At 40.8% G+C, this 19,975-nt stretch overlaps 1 protein-coding gene across 1 annotated transcript; it reads right to left on the bottom strand.

Annotated features, from left to right (window-relative positions):
* Positions 1-4,662: 4,662 nt before the first annotated feature.
* On the bottom strand, positions 4,663-6,384 carry LOC111464776 (protein NUCLEAR FUSION DEFECTIVE 4-like). The gene has a single exon (XM_023109007.1). The coding sequence runs from the start codon at positions 6,382-6,384 to the stop codon at positions 4,663-4,665; it is 1,722 nt and encodes a 573-aa protein (XP_022964775.1).
* Positions 6,385-19,975: the final 13,591 nt, after the last annotated feature.

Here is a 19,975-nt window from a genome sequence, read left to right as displayed (position 1 = left end):
AAATATCAATTGTATACATATATTACTTGGTTAAATTAATAAAAATACCATTGAAGTTTGCACTGTACTTTATATTGAAAATATCAATCGTATACATATATTACTTGGCTAAATTAATAAAAATATTTGCACTTTGTAGAAAAAAGATAACGTTAACTTTGGAAAGTTTCAATTATATTCATACACTCAAAAAAAATTAAAAAATATCGGTTAATTTTAGATAGAAACCATCACTATTTTGTTTTTAAAATATGATTGAACTTCTGGTTTAAAAAATAACTTTGATAAATGATTTGAGTTTTTTTTGAGAATTTTATCAACATCCTCCAACTTTTTTTAAAAAAATACATTTATTAAAAAAAAAAAAAAAACCTTTAAACTCTTTTGAAAGCGAAAAACATCTTTTATCGTTGGTATTAAGTTTAAAAAAATACTCATGAACCTAATTTCTCTATACACATTCTATGAATTCTCTCCCAACAAGGAGCACATGGTGTGTAAGCTCAATAAGAGCTTGTATGGATTGAAACAAGCACCGAGACAATGGTACAAGAAGTTTGACTTCTTCATGTGCAAGAGTGGTTTCCACAGGAGTGAAAAGGATCAGTGTTGCTACCTCAAGAAATACACTGATTCTTATGTGTTTCTACTCCTGTATGTGGATGATATACTAATTGCTGGATCATGTATGAGGGAGATAAACCACTTGAAGGCAAGCTTGTCTTCAGTATTTGAGATGAAAGATTTGGGTGCAGCGAAGCAAATTCTTGGGATGAGGATTTCTCGAGATAGATCTACTGGCACATTAAATCTATCCCAAGAGCAGTACATTGAGAAGGTTTTGTCCAAATTCAAGATGAATGACGCTAAACCTAGGATTACCCCCTTGGCAAATCATATTAAATTGTCAAAAGGGCAATCTCCCAAGACAGTTGAGGAACGTGAGCACATGGCATCAGTTCTGTATGCTTCCGCAGTTGGGAGTTTGATGTATGCTATGGTCTGCACTAGACTTGACATAACACATGCAGTGGGAGTTGTTAGCAAGTACATGGGAAATCTAGGGAAAGAACATTGGGAAGCTGTGAAGTGGCTTCTGAGATATCTGAGAGGTACATCCAATACTTCACTTTGTTATGGCAAATGGCAAAGTAGTTCTGCAAGGTTTTGTGGATGTTGATCTGAGTGGAGATGTAGCCTCTAGCAAGAGCACATATGGATATATCTACACTATAGATGGAACAGCAGTGAGTTGGATGTCCAAGCTTCAGAAATGCGTTGCCCTTTCATCTACTGAAGCCGAGTACGTGGCAATAGCTGAAGCTGGAAAGGAGATGATATGACAGACTATCTAGAAGAATTAGGCAGGAAGCAGTGCAAGAAGATCCTTTATACAGATAGTCAGAGTGCCATAAAGTTGGTGAAAAACCCAGTCTATCATTGAAGGACAAAACACATTAGAAGGCGATACCATTTCACTCGCAGGTTAGTGGAAGAAAGCGATATGTGTTTGGAGAAGATAGAGGGTCAAAGAATCCAGTAGACATGTTGACAAAATGTGTTGATGTTGGAAAATTAAGGTTATCAAAGCCTAAATTGGTATAGTGGAGTGATCGTTTGAGAATGAAATTCTTGGTTGACTGGATCAGTCTCCAAGTGGAAGAATTGTTAGGTTATGAAGTCTGCTCTATTATTTATAGCTTAGTCAACGGCTATATGCGGTAAAGCTATATTTGGTAAAGCTATATCCGGTAAAGCTATATATGATAAATAGTTATATATAGTATATGGTTAAATCTGGTAAAGCTATATATAGTAAATAGCTATATATAGTAGATGGTTAAATCTGGTAAAGCTATATATGGTAAACTGAACTATATATATATCCCGTCCCGTAGAGTTTTGAAAATGTACTTTTTCTATTCTCTGTATTCTCTCTTATACATATTCATCAATACAAATTCTTTTAGCTAGAGTTCTCCTTGCAATTTTCTCTATCCTGTTCTTTGTGTTCATCTAGATTGAGTGTGTGCGTTGTTGTGCGACCCTAACATCTATTACGTAAGGCTTTCACTTCTCGAGCTAGGATTTTAATCGGTTTCTCCTGATAACTTAAATCTTCCTCGATTTGGAGAGGTTTGTAGTCTATTACGTGCGTAGGGTCTGCAATATATTTCCTTAACATAGACACATGAAATACATCATGTACGCTTGATAGTGAAGGTGGTAAAGCTAGAAAAAGTGTACGCTTTACCACCTTCACTATCAAGCGTACATAATAGGGGAAGTATGATCATTTTAAATAGCTTGAGTGCATAATTAGAATGCTAAATTCAGTAGATTGATTTGCATGTTAGAAGAATACGTGTCAAAAGACTACATTCTTCCATGATGGGAACTAAATGTTCTAAGCTATATAAGAAGATTTTTGTTAAGCTAGAAACTTTGATTTTAGTTAAAACACTAATAAATGGGATTTCAAAATTTAAATGTAACGGAACCGGAAAAAAAAAATGATGGTCGTTGGCAGAGTCGAAAACTTCGGCGAATGTCGAAGTTTTCACTCGCACACGACCCACAAAGGGTGGCCGAGGGCTGGGATGCCACAAATCACGTCCCCGATCTTCAGCAACCTTGAAAGAACCTGCAAAGAAACAAAAACGGTGAGGAAAAAGGAGAGAGAACCGAAAATCGAAGGAACTCCGGCGAAGCCGAACCGTACGAATCGACGTCGAAAACCCCCATTTCACACCACAAAAGTAATCCCAGAACCCTTTACACACATCAGGAGTAGGTTTTAGACGAATCTCGTACGCTGAACACCGTCGGCAAGGAAGACAGAACGGCGGACTTTCGAGCTTCTCCAGATCCGGGAGTGCAAGGCCCTTACCAACGAAATCTGTACCAAAAACGGGGTTAGGGTGAAGGATAAGCTCGGGAACGGGGGAAAAAAGGGGGAAAAAGGATGTCGGGACGACGTTGTCGAGGAGAGAGAGAGATCGCCGGAAAATCGCGCAGGCAGTCGGGCGAAGAGGACGAAGTCCGACCCGAGATCCAGATCCGGAAACCCGGACCGAACCCCATCCCTTCGGTCAGCCCAGAACCCACGTTACCCGCAGCCCAAACACCCGGCCTTCACCCGCGAGCCGACCCATCACCCCGCGGCTCGTCACCTGCAATCCGGCCCATCACCGCGTGGCCCGTCACTCGCGTTCGGCTCGAGACCCCCGAGCGACCCGTTAACCCGCGCCTCAACCTGAGACGCCTGCACACGCGTCGCTCTCTGATTGTGCCACGCGTCACGTCTGCAGCGCGACTCCTCTCCGCTCAGGCGGCTTCATTGGCTCGGCGGCGGCTCCTCGGCTCCTGCAGCTTATTCGGTTCGGGAAACCTGTTTCCAGCCCGTTTGACACCATTCCGACCCTCCCGGACCTGGTTTCGGCCCTGTTTAAGGTAAAAGGGAACATTTTAAGGTCATATTTCACAAATTCCAGTTGAGAATTTATTATTATTTGTGGAATACTAACAGAAGTAACTCATGAACCAATAGGAACCAACTACCAACGGAAGCGTAGAACATCCACGAGGAGTTAGGAGCTTATGTTATATTCTAGGGAGTACTTCGGCTAAGGCCTACCAAGTAAGTGGCTCACCCGTTGTAGGTTACGCATTAATTGCTGTATGTTGGCATGTGCTCGTGGTTATGCACGTGCCATTAAATTGTATGCTAGCTTAATGTGCTTAAGTACGAAATCATGTGAACGTGAATGTATGTTATTTATGCTGCTTATTGGATGTGATATGAATGCATGTGACAATGTGTGACCCGTGTACGATTATGGCTTGTTGTATGAGTATGGGAATGTGATTGAATGAATTGCATGACATGAAATACGGTAAATTGCATGATATATAACCCCGCTAGAAATATGTATGATATGTAACGAAATGAGAATGAGAATGACATATGATACTAGCACATATCACGTTCTGTTCTTTAGCATCTCATTAAAGTTAAGTTCTTCCCATTTTCATATGTTTTCCACCTAACTCATTTTAACTTTGTTCTCCATCAAAGTTGTAAAAATTAAGTTCATACCATTTAATTAACTATGAAAAACTTGGCTCAAATAACTATGAAAAACTTGGCTTTCCGAAAGTTATTTCCCTTCGATTTTCTTAAAAGAATTATCCCTTTAAATGTAATAGTCCAAACCCACCGCTAGCTAATATTGTCCTTATTTTGCTTTTCTATTCCAAATTCACCTCAAGGTTTTTAAAATACGTCTACTAGTTTATGAATCATCATTGTATGATGTATGAACAATCAATTTTCTATACTTAAGGTTCTGAACATCAAAAAGTCTTCTCAGAAAGTTTTATCTTAAAACATCATCACTAATTTAAGAAGATTAGTTAGAGCATGAGCTCACTATTTAGAAGTTTATCTAAGAAGTTTTAGATATTTATATATATTTTGGAATAATGTAGAAAAAGACAAATATTTGGTCAACATTTAATAATGAAATGGATAATCATATTAAAATGAAATTTTAAAAAATTTAGGGATTACAAAGATTTGAATCTTCCCTCTCGAAAGGACCCTAAGGGTGTCCTCAAATTGAGTGGGCATGGGAGGTTTGAAAGATTGATGGTTTGAATTTAATCCTCAATGTTCTTCTTGTTATCCAAGCGATAGAACTCCATTTCGGTTTGTGGAATCCATATCTCCTCGTTAAAGTTCTTATACACATCCCTTTTGTAGAATTCTCGAGTCCGGTAAGCCAACACAAACATAACCACGGCTCCAAACAATGTGGCTGCAGCCAATACTGTGAAAGACCCACCAAAGCAATGAGCTCCAGTGCAATTTAACCCCTTCCCCGCAATCTGCTTACGTTCACGTAAAGCTTCCATATCGTACAGCTTCCCGACAACATCCACGTTGAGTATGTAAGACCCAAATGGGGCTGCCAATTGCCCACAATTGAAGAGCGTGGAGTAACGTTTAAGACCAAACATCTCAGATATTACGGCAAATAGCATTGGATTTTGAGCTCCAAATCCAAACCCAATAATTATGGCAGCTAAGTAGAGGGAGCCTGGGAAAGGGTAGGCGATGAAAAGCTGGCCAACGCAAGTGATGAGAAAGGCAAAAGCAAAGGTTAGAGGACGAGGTAACTTGTATTTGGTCATGAGGGTTTCTGAGATGAAGCCAGAGAAAACTCGGCCGAAGAAATTGAATATGGAAACCCATGAAACAAGGATGCCTATGGCTCGTTGTGAGTAGCCAAGTGATTCCCCAACTTGACCTAGATTATCTATAGCGGCTAGAGAGGAGCCACATCCAGAAAATGTAGCTAAGCAAATAAGAGCCATATCTTTGCTGAACACGGCTTGCAAGATGGTGAAATCCTCCCCTCTTTCAGGCTTGTTCCATATGTTTGGGCAACACGAGGGCGAAATCTCGGGGATTTCCGAGTCGGCAGAGGTAGGGAGGGTGGGAGGGTTTTGGTGAAGCATGGAGAGTGCGACAGAAGGAGCAGCGGTTTCTTTGTTGAGTTTGTAGAGCAACAACTCTTCTCTACATGCGATTAAAATGGGTACGCATAGTAAGCAAACCACAAAGGATGCGCCACCTACGTACCCAGCTTGAGAGAAAACCACTTGTTTTTGTGCAATGGTTAAAAACAAGATGAAAATGGCCAAAAGAATTGAGACGTAAAGTAACTGGTAAAACACTTTGAGTTCATCGGGATGCTTACGGATACGGATTGGTCGAATTGAGGGGAAAAGGATGAGGATTAGGAGAGAGGGGAGCCATGCGAAAAGAAGAACCAGATTGGATGGATCATTGTGGCCGTAAATGGCTAAATAAAGTTGGCTTATGATGGCACCTCCAATACCCACATACCCTTTAAGAAGACCCAAAATGATCCCTCGTCGGTCGGGGAAGTTTCTCACGCTCGTCACCATAATCGCAGTGTTGGCCCAATTTGAAGAATTAGTACCGAAGCAAACCAGAATGAACATTTGCCAGAATTTTGGCTTGGCGATCCGGGCAGTTATGGAGAGCCAAATCAAGAAGAAGCCGGTGAAGTTTTGAAATGCCCCAATTATGAAGAGAACCCACGTCGGAGTCACCTCCGCCAGAAGCCCCGCGATAATTCCGATGTTCGACCCGAGATCTTTGGCGAATCCCAATGTGTTAATTTGGGTTTGGCTGTAATCAAATTGGGTTTTTATGACTTTGGAATATGTTGGAAACACGTAAGTGGTGCCGTTGCCGATCATCATTATCAGTCCCGCGAATACACTAAACCATCGTCCTGCTACCACTTGTTTGATGAAAGCCCAAGCTTCTGATCCTCCCTTGTTGCCCATATCTTTTCTTGGTGCCAAGCAATTCAGTGCCTCACTCTTTTAAAACCAATTCAGTTCAATACTTTGGTGCGCATTGCTAAATTTTAATGGACAAGAACCCAGACTCAAACTACCTCATCTCAACATAACCATCGTCCTTTTGTTACCCTAAAATAACCCAAAGCATAACTACATGCTCTCACCAAAATAAGACATTCATTCATTTGTAGGTTAGTCCCTTCTACTTTTTAATAAATATTTCATCTATCAATTTTCCTTAATCACATTTTATTTTTAATTAATATCTCATTCTGTGTGAGTAAGAAAGTTCTCGAATATTAATTTATCAATCTGAATGACCCTCTTTGTGACCGGACAGCTCTCGAACGCTCTTTCACCTCGATCAGTTGCAAGCAAACACTTGAAAAAGATAGAAAAATAGGGATGAGTATAAAAATTATACTACCTACTCGTAGGCTCTATTCGCATCCTAAGCTTAAAAACTTGCCACAGAGTTCACAAATTCTCATCTCTTTCAGCATGAATTAAACACACACACACATATATATATATATCTAGCGGAAGTTTAAAGCATAAGTGCAACACTCTGACCATTCTCATAATGCTTCACATATTACAACCAAAATCAATATAATCACATTACTTCAATTCATTCATGGAAAGTTACCATCTAAGGTAAATTCACTAGCATGCATGTATTCCAAGCGTTCCCTACAAGTATTGCTTCCTAAAAATCGGTACGGTGACTTAGATAATTGACAGATACCCTTCATTTAGCATTTCTACACAAATAGCATGTCCAAAAATATCGATTTTTTCGAATTAGGTCCCAATACATATAAAAATATGGTAAGAATTAGAATCGGGATAAAAATCGAACAAAAAGAAGTCGAACGGGCTAAAAAGGAGCTTACACAAACCTGTCACGCGCCCCACGCACCCAGGAGGATTCCAGTTGCAGATCTCACGCGCGAGTGCTATGCGCGGGCAGAAATCTGCAGTCGCGAATCACTGACTGGGTTTCTGATGGCGGTTCAGGTTGGACGGCGGGTCGGCTGCTTCGCTGTGTCGTGGATTAGTACTCGAGTTTGTGGGTTGGGTCAGGCTGTCACGGAAAGGACGAAGCTGCATTGCTCCATGTTGCGTACGAATCGGGGCTCCACCCAAAACTTGACTTGTGTCCCTCTTTGGTCCACGCAGTCGGGCGAAGAGGACGAAGTCCGACCCGAGATCCAGATCCGGAAACCCAAACCGAACCCCATCCCTTCGGTCAGCCCAGAACCCACGTTACCCGCAGCCCAAACACCCGGCCTTCACCCCCGAGCCGACCCATCACCCCGTGACTCGTCGCCCGCAAGCCGGCCCATCACCGCGCGGCCTGTCACCCGCGTTCGGCTCGAGACCCGCGAGCGACCCGATAACCCGCGCCTCAACCTGAGACACCTGCACAAGCGTCGCTCTCTGATTGTGCCACGCGTCACGTCTGAACCCGCGCCTCAACCTGAGACACCTGCACAAGCGTCGCTCTCTGATTGTGCCACGCGTCACGTCTGCAGTGCGACTTCTCTCGGCTCAGGCGGCTTCATCGACTCGGCGGCGGCTCCTCGGCTCTGGCGGCTTATTCGGCTCGGGAAACCTGTTTTCAGCCCGTTTGACACCGTTCCGACCCTCCCGGACCTGGTTTCGGCCCTGTTTAAGGTAAAAGGGAACATTTTAAGGTCGTATTTCACAAATTCCAGNTTTAATAAATATTTCATCTATCAATTTTCCTTAATCACATTTTATTTCTAATTAATATCTCATTCTGTGTGAGTAAGAAAGTTCTCGAATATTAATTTATCAATCTGAATGACCCTCTTTGTGACCGGACAGCTCTCGAACGCTCTTTCACCTCGATCAGTTGCAAGCAAACACTTGAAAAAGATAGAAAAATAGGGATGAGTATAAAAATTATACTACCTACTCGTAGGCTCTATTCGCATCCTAAGCTTAAAAACTTGCCACAGAGTTCACAAATTCTCATCTCTTTCAGCATGAATTAAACACACACACACATATATATATATATCTAGCGGAAGTTTAAAGCATAAGTGCAACACTCTGACCATTCTCATAATGCTTCACATATTACAACCAAAATCAATATAATCACATTACTTCAATTCATTCATGGAAAGTTACCATCTAAGGTAAATAAACTAGCATGCATGTATTCCAAGCGTTCCCTACAAGTATTGCTTCCTAAAAATCGGTACGGTGACTTAGATAATTGACAGATACCCTTCATTTAGCATTTCTACACAAATAGCATGTCCAAAAATATCGATTTTTTCGAATTAGGTCCCAATACATATAAAAATATGGTAAGAATTAGAATCGGGATAAAAATCGAACAAAAAGAAGTCGAACGGGCTAAAAAGGAGCTTACACAAACCTGTCACGCGCCCCACGCACCCAGGAGGATTCCAGTTGCAGATCTCACGCGCGAGTGCTATGCGCGGGCAGAAATCTGCAGTCGCGAATCACTGACTGGGTTTCTGATGGCGGTTCAGGTTGGACGGCGGGTCGGCTGCTTCGCTGTGTCGTGGATTAGTACTCGAGTTTGTGGGTTGGGTCAGGCTGTCACGGAAAGGACGAAGCTGCATTGCTCCATGTTGCGTACGAATCGTGGCTCCACCCAAAACTTGACTTGTGTCCCTCTTTGGTCCAGGCAGTCGGGCGAAGAGGACGAAGTCCGACCCGAGATCCAGATCCGGAAACCCAAACCGAACCCCATCCCTTCGGTCAGCCCAGAACCCACGTTACCCGCAGCCCAAACACCCGGCCTTCACCCGCGAGCCGACCCATCACCCCGCGACTCGTCGCCCGCAAGCCGGCCCATCACCGCGCGGCCTGTCACCCGCGTTCGGCTTGAGACCCGCGAGCGACCCGATAACCCGCGCCTCAACCTGAGACACCTGCACAAGCGTCGCTCTCTGATTGTGCCACGCGTCACGTCTGCAGTGCGACTCCTCTCGGCTCAGGCGGCTTCATCGACTCGGCGGCGGCTCCTCGGCTCCGGCGGCTTATTCGGCTCGGGAAACCTGTTTTCAGCCCGTTTGACACCGTTCCGACCCTCCCGGACCTGGTTTCGGCCCTGTTTAAGGTAAAAGGGAACATTTTAAGGTCGTATTTCACAAATTCCAGTTGGAAATTTATTATTATTTGTGGAATACTAACAGAAGTAACTCATGAACCAATAGGAACCAACTACCAACGGAAGCGTAGAACATCCACGAGGAGCTAGGAGCTTATGTTATATTCTAGGGAGTACTTTGGCTAAGGCCTACCAAGTAAGTGGCTCACCTGTTGTAGGTTACGCACTAATTGCTGTATGTTGGCATGTGCCCGTGGTTATGCACGTGCCATTAAATTGTATGCTAGCTTAATGTGCTTAAGTACGAAATCATGTGAACGTGAATGTATGTTATTTATGCTGCTTATTGGATGTGATATGAATGCATGTGACGATGTGTGACCCGTGTACGATTATGGCTTGTTGTATGAGTATGGGAATGTGATTGAATGAATTGCATGACATGAAATACGGTAAATTGCATGATATATAACCCCGCTAGGAATATGTATGATATGTAACGAAATGAGAATGAGAATGACATGCAAGCATGAAAACGTGACGCGGGGTTATGCTCATTAAATGATGACTGTAGGACTAGTGGGACCTCATGCATATTGTGTGTTCAGGCATTTGGGGGGATACACCTATCCCATCACGAGGGTACGGACGCATACATCCAAATGGCAGGACAACGATCGTTATGCCTTGCATAGCGCTGCCGTGACGGTTTTAGTTTTAACGAGTCCCGGTGGGCCCCAGAGCATGCCCACTGGCTAGGGACAGTGGCCCAGAGGTGTGCGAACTAGTTGGTGAGCCCATACTCGCACGTATGGGCTGCATGTAGAGTATATGGTACACGTCCACGATTACCTGTTAGGATTACACCGTTGGGAAAACGAAACGAAACGATAGGTCCCATCATTTCATTGCATGTGTTTGTCGCATAACCCCGATAGGGGGTCACTTACTGAGTATTCTAGAAATACTCAAGCCTCGTGCTACTTTACTTTTGCAGATAAGGGCAAGGCACCCATGTGACAACGACGACGGCATCGGACATCTCAGGATCGTGGCACATGCATAGGGTAGTTGGTTGTTTTTTTTTTTCCAATTCTAGTATAGGTTAGAATAGGATGAAATGTATTTGCATAATAAACGTTAGGGTAGAATAAACTATTCATTCTTGGTTTTGTTGTTTTTCCTTTCTTTCAATAATGTTTCCCTTTTTCCCTTGTATTTTTTTTTTTTTTGAGGTAATAATAAGGTGAGTGCGAACAACATTTATGAATAGGGTCCATTAAATGTATATTCTGCATTTCAAAGTATAGTAATGACCTTAGATTAAATAGGTAAAATATTAGGGTCGTTACATTAAATCCTTGCACAAACTTGAATAAGAAAATTATGATAAGATTAGAGCACTAGAACTAGAATTATGTCACAATTGCCATGGATCGTGAGTTATGCTTAAAGAACTGAACTTTAGTGCACCTAGATTATGATTAACCCCATGAATTAGTCCAGAAAGTCCTTAAAACAAGAATGTAAGTTATAAACCGTTAAGATGCCCTTAAGTATCTAGTTTACCATTATAGCATTTAGGAGAACTTAGAAAGCTTATCTTGCCTATTAGCAGTGGTGAATGATATCACTAGAGCCAAGACCACTTCATATTCCCTCTCGGAAATTATTAGGACACAAATAGACCTAAAAATACCCTATTCAGTGGTAACTTCATGATGAGTGCTATTGAGTTAGACCTAAAAATACCCTATTCAGTGGTAACTTCATGATGAGTGCTATTGAGTTTGACTCAGTTTGGTCATAGAGGTAGTGCATTGAGGTCGTCTCGTGTTAATGCTTTTATCACGTGTGGAAATGGTTAAGAGTCTCCAAATAGGATTTTTTTCCATAAACCCATCTCAAGCGGGAGAATGGGCAACACAGGTAGACTCAGTAGTTTGTCTACACACGAGGTCTTTCCTCCATTTTAGTGTGACGTTATGCTTTGTGGAGGGTTACCAACTATCCTTTTCATAAATGATGTTCAAGATTCATGATACTATACCATCCTTCATGTTATTATGTTTGATGAGGTGGCTCCTCTTCAATTTAGGATACCCATAATTTGCTTCCTAAGAAATGTAAGCTAGTTAAGTAAGTTGGTCACTCTAAAGCTCAATTCGGCCATTTAGGAGATCCTGCGACTCCAGGTTACGTGAACTTCCTCTAAACCACATTTTGGTTTATGGCAGGCATGAAAACTACCTTAGGTACTTCAGGAACTCCCAAAAGCTTAGATAGTTGTACAACTTGGGTCTGAACTTCCTAGATTCCAGACGAAAACCAATAATAGCTAACTAAGTCATGGATGCAATTAAGAACCTATACGTAGATTACTTATTGAGTTTATTTATACCCACAAGATATTACCTTTTTCGTTTTTTAGGTGATGGTTGATTATTAGTTTAGGTTGAAAATTTGTTGGAGTTATGCGGCCATGAAGGAGGGTTTTCACCCTAGGGCGTCAGTCTTTTTGGTACTTAGATTTGTATTTTATTTTCTATGCTAGTTTTTTAATTAAATCTCAAATGGTACATTTGAATGGTAAATGTATTTGTTTATATATATTTTTATTGTTTTAAGGTATGTAAAAATAAATATTCATGGTACTTTTCGATATCTATTTGTCAATCCTCTTACAATTTTTGATTTGAAGTTTCAGAAAATGAGTCACGGTGGAACATAGATGTAAGTCATGATTTAGATATTTTATGTTTTGAATGTATACTTTGTTTTTGATATGTTTGTTAATGATTTCCACCACCTACTTTCTCTAAATTTTTGTTGAATTATATAAAAATCTATTTGATTAACTATTATTTTTTAAATTATAGAAATTATCGAGTCAAGTTTCATTCTAAGTCAAAAGTGACCGTCTCTATTTTGTATATGTCATATCAAATGTAAAGTACGTCAATGGTACGAAATAAAAAGACAGTTGATATTAAATATATCAACCACTAATGTTCCAAAAACGTTAAATTTCAAACTCCCTTCTCCCATGTGCACAATTTGTTTTACTAGTCACGCAACTTTCTTGATAATAAATTTATAAATGGTCACGTATTAAAACAATCCTTACAAAAGAATGAAACATCAACAACACAAAATCTAAAGTAGAATGTCCTAAGGTAGGTATGCTTTTGTTGAGTAGTTTCTCTTATTTACTTTGATCATCAGTTTTCATTTTGTGTTCATTGTTCTTATCATCGGAAGAATATAATTCCACGTTCGAATGCTTAACCTCCATGTCATCTCTGTATTTCTTATATACATCACCTTTGTAGAAGTCTCGAGTTCTATAAGCTAGTACAAATGAAGCCATCGCTCCAAACAACGTCACTGCAGCCAAAATCATGAACGATTCACTAAAGCAATGAGTTCCAGTGCAAGTTAGGCCCTTCCCATTCTTCACATTTCCAATTTTAGTGGCTTCTGCATCGTAAAATCTCCCTATTACTTCCACGTTCATTATATAAGATCCAAGTGGGACAGCCAGTTGCCCACAGTTGAGCAGTGTCGAGTAATGTTTGAGGCCGAAGAGATCAGAGATTATGGCGAATATCAATGGAGTTTGGGCTCCAAGGCCAAACCCAATGATTCGAGGTTGGAGCCGAGATCTTTAGCAAATCCCAAGGTATTAAGTTGGGTTTGATTGTAGTCGAATTTTGTTTTTAAGAGTTTGGAGTATGTTCCGAACAAGTAAGGTGAACCGCAGCCGATCATGATCGGAAAAGAGGTGAACACTGAAAACCATCGTCCTTCAACAACTTGTTTCACAAATAGCCAACTTTCTGTTTCATGGTTGTCGCCCATGGTCACTAACTAGACTAGTGGGCGCTAAAAATTGATTATTACTTAAGAATAAGAGGGGTCTGAAAACGAGAACAAGGAAGAAAGAAGAAAGAAGAAAGAATGAAGAATGAAGAATGAAAATTGGGAATGAGATTTTGAGTCCCCAATTTGGTGCCCTATAAAGGAAATTCAGTTCCAAACATCTTACCGAACGCAACATAGATAGAGTTTAATGATGGAAAATGGTTTAGCAAGCGGAAACAAACACTAACTTCCTCTCCTCGACCATATATCTTTTTAGATATGTTCACAACAACATAATTTCAAGAAATATACCATTTATACGATCTTTATTGCTACTCCATCTTCCTTTTTAAACTCGTCTTAATCTCCCTAATTTATGCAAAATTTTTACCTTTCCTGAATTCTATACTTTTCTAAAGTTTTTGTGTTTGACTCTCCAAACTTTCACTTTTTATTCTTTAATCTTCTTGAGAGAGAGTTATATTATATTTTGAGTATATTGTTTTGAGTATTCAAATGGTAAATCTACTCTTGACCTCAACGGTGTTGTATTCTTTAAAATTTCAACAACTATAACGGTTTGATCTTGAGTCCTAGAAAGAATTGAGTTTGCTTTTAAACTCGTAAAAAGAGTTTGTAGCAATTTTACTCTGATATGTGGAAAGAGTCAAGTAAGATTCTTTTTAAAATTCTCAATATGTGCTTGGTGAGTGGAATAAGTTGAGTTTGATCGAACCACTGTCACGAATACAGTGTTAAATTTTCTTACTCTTCCCTATTTAAGTGTGAAATTAATATTGTGATTTATTTCATATTCTAAGCCTTTCATAATTATTTATTGTTTTGAATAGAATTATAATTGATCTAAAAACCTGGATAATTTTGAAAATTAAGCATATTTCAATACTTTTTTATTTAAAACCCTATTCACCCTCTAGGGTTGTCATATCGATTCAATAGATGTGACATTTGACCACGAACTTGATTAGGGCACATCTGATCCTTAGGGTTGAGTATAGGATCCTTAAGGTAAATTAGTTAACCACTTTATTTACGCCTATGTCGTCATCCTATGTATCTTAGAATTTTGAGGCGCTACCGCTACCTCGTTTTAGTTCTAATACTGAATGATTTGCTAGGGTCATGGTGGAATAAATTTGATCAATACCAAATTTTTATCCACAAAAGATTATTGGTGAACAAATCCATAACGTCGTGTCAAGTTTTAAGAGGGAGCGACTCTTGTGTCTACCAACTACTAAGTACTCATATGTCCTCGAAAAAGTAGGAGCTCTATTGGGAGACCCATATTTATTTTAACATATGATACTAGCCCATATCAAGTTCTATTATTGAGCATAACTCATCCCATTTTTATATGTTTTCCGCTTTACTCATTTCAACTTTGATGAACAAAGTTGAAAAGTTTTTCTCAAAGTATCTATAAAAATTAAATTCATACCATTTAATTATGAAAAACCGGCTAACTTGCGGTTTCCAAAAGTTATTTCCCTTCTATTTTCTGGAGAATGGCCCTTTAAAAGGAGTTTTAAAATGCGTCTCCTAAGAACAGGTTTTTCCAAGTCTACCACTATCAGATATTGTCCTTTGGACTTTCTTTTCCGGGCTTCCCATGAAGGTTTTTAAATCATGTTTGCTAGGGAGAGGTTTCAACACCCTTGTAAAGGGTGTTTCGTTCTCCTCCCCAACCGATGTGAGACCTTACAATCCACTCCCCTTCAGGGCCAATCGTACTCGCTAGCACTCGTTCCCTTCTCCAATCAATGTGGGACCCCCTTATCAATCCCCCATTGGGGCACAACATCCTTGCAGGAACACCGCCTTGCGTCCACCCCCCTTCAGTGCTCAACCTCCTCGATGGCACATCGCGTGCACTCATGCCCCGACTAAATTCTACAACTCGCGTGAACTCCTATCCCAAAAATCAACCCACAAATGGAACTCGATCACAGTTTTGACCTGTACGCGCCATTGTCTTTAGCTTGGCTTAGCTTCAACACGACTCAGTGCTCCACGACTTCTAATGTGCTTATTCGGGTTGGATTATGGTTTGAATTTAATCCTCCATGTTCTTCTTGTTATCTAAGCGATAGAACTCCATTTCGATTTGTGGAATCCATATCTCCTCGTTAAAGTTCTTATATACATCCCTTTTGTAGAATTCTCGAGTCCGGTAAGCCAACATAAACATAACCACAGCTCCAAACAATGTCGCTGCAGCCAATATTGTGAAAGACCCACCAAAGCAATGAGCTCCAATGCAAGTTAACCCCTTCCCCGCAATCTGCTTACGTTCACGTAAAGCTTCCATATCTACAGCTTCCCGACAACATCCACATTCAGTATGTAACATCCACGTTCAGTATGCTAAGGTAAATACTGAACGTGGATGTTACATGCATTCCAAGCGTTCCCTACGAGTATTGCTTCCTAAAAATAAGTACGGTGACGTACATAATTGACGGATACCCTTCATTTAGCATTTCTACACAAATAGCATGTCCAAAAATACAAATTTTCTTGAATTAGGTCCTAATATACATAAAGATATGGTAAGAATTAGAACCGGGATAAAAATCGAACAAATAAAAGTCGAACAGGCCAAAAAGGAGCTTACACGCACCTGCCACGTGCCCGGTGATGGTGTTACTTGTAACAACCCTGAATTTTACCTATTTAATCTAAGGTGATTACTATGCCTTGAAATGCAGAATTTACATTAAATGGGCCCTATTCATAAATGCGACTTACACTCTTCTTTTATTATCTCGTGAAAGAGAAAATGATTACAAGGGAAAGAAAGGAAAAGAACATTATTGAAATAAACGAAAAGGAACAAAACCGAAATGAATATCTTATACTACCCTATGGTTTATTATGCAAATACAATTCAACCTATACTCATCTATACTAATGATGCAACTGAATTCAACCTAGACTATGAAATTGAAAAAAAAAAACAACTACCCTATGTATGTGCCACGGTCCCGGGGTGTACGATGCCGCCGTTGTTGTCACATGGGTGCCTTGCTCTTATTTGAAAAAGTAAAGTACCACGAGTTTTGAGTATTTCTAGAATACTCAGTAAGTGACCCCTATCGGGGTTATGCAACAATCACATGCAATGAAATGATGGGACCTATCTTTCGTTTCATTTCGTTTCGTTTTCCCTACGGTGTTGTCCTAACGGGTAATCGTGAACGTGTACCATATACTCTACACACAGCCCATACATGCGAGTATGGGCTCACCAGCTAGTTCGCACACCACTGGGCCACTTTCCTTAACCGGTGGGCATACTCTGGGAGCCCCTTATGCCGGGACCCGTTAAAACTAGTAACCGTCACGGCAGCGCTATGCAAAGCATAACGATCGTTGTCCTGCCATTGGATGTACACGTCCGTACCCTCGTGATGGGATAAGGGTATCCCCCCAAATGCATGAACACACATAATGCATGAGGTCCCCCCTACTTCTACATTTATCATTAATGAACATAACCCCCTATCATGTTCCATGCTTCATGTCATTCTCATTTTCAATTTACATTTCATACATATTCCTATCGGGGTTATGATTCCAGATAGTTTACCGTGTTTCATGTCATACAATTCATGCTGTTTACATTCAAATATTCCATACAATCATGTCATAATCATTCAGGAACAACATATCGTCACATGCATAACATATCACATCAAACAAAGCAGCATACAGAACATACATTCACGTTCACATGAGTACGTACTTAAGCACATTAAACTAGCATACAATTTAATGACACGTGCAAATCTACGGGCACGTGCCAACATACAACAAATAACGCGTAACCTACGACGGGTGAGCCACTTACTTGGTAGGCCTTAGCCGAAGTACTCCCTAGAATATAAACATAAGCTCCTCGCTCCTCGTGAACGATCTACACTTCTATTGGTGGTTGGTTCCTATTGGTTCATTCGTCACTTTCGTTAGTATTTCACAAACATAATTAATTTCCAACTTGAATTTGTGAAATACGACCTTAAAATGATTTATTTTACCTTAAACAAGGTCGAAACTAAGTCCAGGAGGGTCGAAACGATGACAAACGGGCTGGAAATAGGTTTTCTGAGCCGAATAAGCCGCTGGAGCCGAGAATTCGCCGCCGAGCCGATTAAGCCGCCGGAGCCGAGGGAAGCCACACTGCAGACGTGCCACGTGGCACAACCAGAGGGCGACGCATGTGCAGGGGTCTTGGTTCGAGGCGCAGGTTATAGGATCGCTCACGGGTTTCGGGCCATTTGCTGGTGAAAGGTTGTTTGTGGGTGACAGGCCGGTCCGGCTGAAGGAAAAGTGCAGGTGGGCTGGTCTGGGTGTGTCGGCATTGGACAGGGCTTGCGGGTCTCGAGTCGAGGCTGTAGGGTTAGGCCGTAACTGGGCTTGTGCGTTTTGGGCTGAAGCGACTGGGCTGCGGGAGCCGTCGGGTATTGGGCTGACCTAAGGGTATTAGGTTCGGTTCGGGTTGTGGGATCCTTTTCTCTCTCCTTGTTAACGTCGTTTCGACATCCTTTTTCCCTCCTTTTTCCTCCGTTTTCGAGTTTCTTCTTCCCCCTAACCCCGTTTTTGGTATAGATCTGGTTTGTAAAGGCTTCACACTCCTGGATCTGGAGAAGTTCAGAAATTCGACGTTCTGTCTCCCTTGCCCGACGGTGTTCCACATATAGGATTCGTCTAAATCTACTCATGATGTGTGTATAAGATTCTGGGATTACTTTTGTTGCGTAAAATGGAGGTTTTGACGTCGATTTCGTATGGTTTGGCCTCGCTGGAGTTTCATCGAATTTTTCTGTTCCTCTTTGTTTTTCTCTATTTTTTTGTTCTTCGCAGGTTGTTTTGGGGTGGCTGAAGGTCGGGGTCGAGTTCTATGGCACCCCAGCCTTCGGCTGCCCTTTGTGGGTCGTGTGCGAGCGAAAACTCCAGCATTCGCCGGAGTTTTCGGTTCTGTCGACGACCTTTTTTTTTTTTTTTTTTATTATCTGATCTGTTATATTACCTACCCCTAAAAAGAACTTTCGTCCTCGAAAGTCTTGAACTCATGAATTAACTAGGGATATTTTTCCTTTATTTTCTCCTCTCGTTCCGACGTAGCTTCCTCGATTTGGTGGTTACGCCACAATACCTTAACAAAACTTATGTTTCTATTGTTAGGTTATGGAGTCTGCTATCTTATTTATAAGTTGGTCAACGGCTATATCCGATAAAGCTATATTTAGTAAAGCTATATCCGGTAAAACTATATATGGTAAATAGCTATGTATAGTAGATGGTTAAATCTGGTAAAGCTATATATAGTAAATTGAACTATATATATATATCCCGTCTGGTAGAGCTTTGAAAATTTACTTTTTTTATTCTCTGTATTCAATCTTATACATACTCATCAATACAAATTCTTTTAGCTAGAGTTCTCCTTGCAATTTTCTCTATCCTGTTTTTTGTGTTCATCTAGATCGAGTGTGTGCGTTGTTGTGCGACCCTAACAACTGGTATCAGAGCTAGGCGAAATTCACCACGATCTGTGAAGATGGAAAGTTCAAAGATTAGAATTGAGAAATTCGATGGATCCGATTTTGGTTTCTGGAAGATGCAGATTGAAGATTATCTGTACCAGAAAGATCTTCACGAACCTCTATTGGGGGTGAAGCCGGATACCATGACCACGAAATAGTGGAAGCTCAAGGATCGACAAGCCTTGGGGCTAATCCGGTTGACGCTATCCAGAAACATGACATTCTCAATATTATCAAGGAGAAGACAACGTCAGATGTATTGAAGGCGCTGTCAAATATGTATGAAAAACCGTCAACTATGAAAAAGGTGTATTTGATGCGGAGATTGTTCAATCTACAGATGTCTGAAGATGGATCTGTTGCTGATCATATAAATGAATTCTATATGGTCGTAAGTCAACTAAATTCGGTGGAAATTAATTTCGAAGATGAAATTAAAGCATTGATTTTGATGTCATCTTTACCCGAGTCATGGGATATTGTTGTTGCCGCAATCAGCAGTTCCCGAGGATCTGATAAACTGAAGTTTGATGAAATTCGAGATGTAGTTCTCAGCGAAAGTATTCGCAAACGAGAAATTGGAGATTCATCAAGCAATGCTCTCAGTGTTGATTGACGGGGAAGAAGTAAATCAAAGAGCTCAAACAAACATGGGCGATCAAAATCAAAGAACCGGGAAAAATCTCCAAACAAACCCAACGTAACATGTTGGAGCTGTGGGAGAAAATGACACTTTTGAACAGATTGTACAAAACTGAAGAAGAAGCAGAATCATAAATCTAAAGATGATGATGATTCTATATATACAACAGATGATACTGAGAACGTTTTAATCCTTAGTGTGGACAGCCCAGCTGATTCCTGGATTTTGAATTCAGGTGCATCGTTCCATTCGTCTCCAAGTAAGGAATTATTTCGAAATTTCAAATCAGGAAATTTCGGGAAGGTGTATCGTGGTGACAACAAAACCTTGGAGATTGAAGGGAAGGGAGATGTCTCCATACAAACTCCAGCAGGAAAT

The sequence above is a fragment of the Cucurbita moschata genome, unplaced genomic scaffold (genome assembly GCF_002738365.1).
Source record: "Cucurbita moschata cultivar Rifu unplaced genomic scaffold, Cmos_1.0 Cmo_Scf00031, whole genome shotgun sequence".
Taxonomy (NCBI): domain Eukaryota; kingdom Viridiplantae; phylum Streptophyta; class Magnoliopsida; order Cucurbitales; family Cucurbitaceae; genus Cucurbita; species Cucurbita moschata.
This window is presented reverse-complemented; position numbering and strand designations above follow the sequence as displayed.

What these genes read in the sequence shown, in the direction of transcription:
- LOC111464776 (XM_023109007.1), bottom strand. Translation starts at nt 6,384, where the DNA reads ATGGGCAACAAGGGAGGATCAGAAGCTTGGGCTTTCATCAAACAAGTG.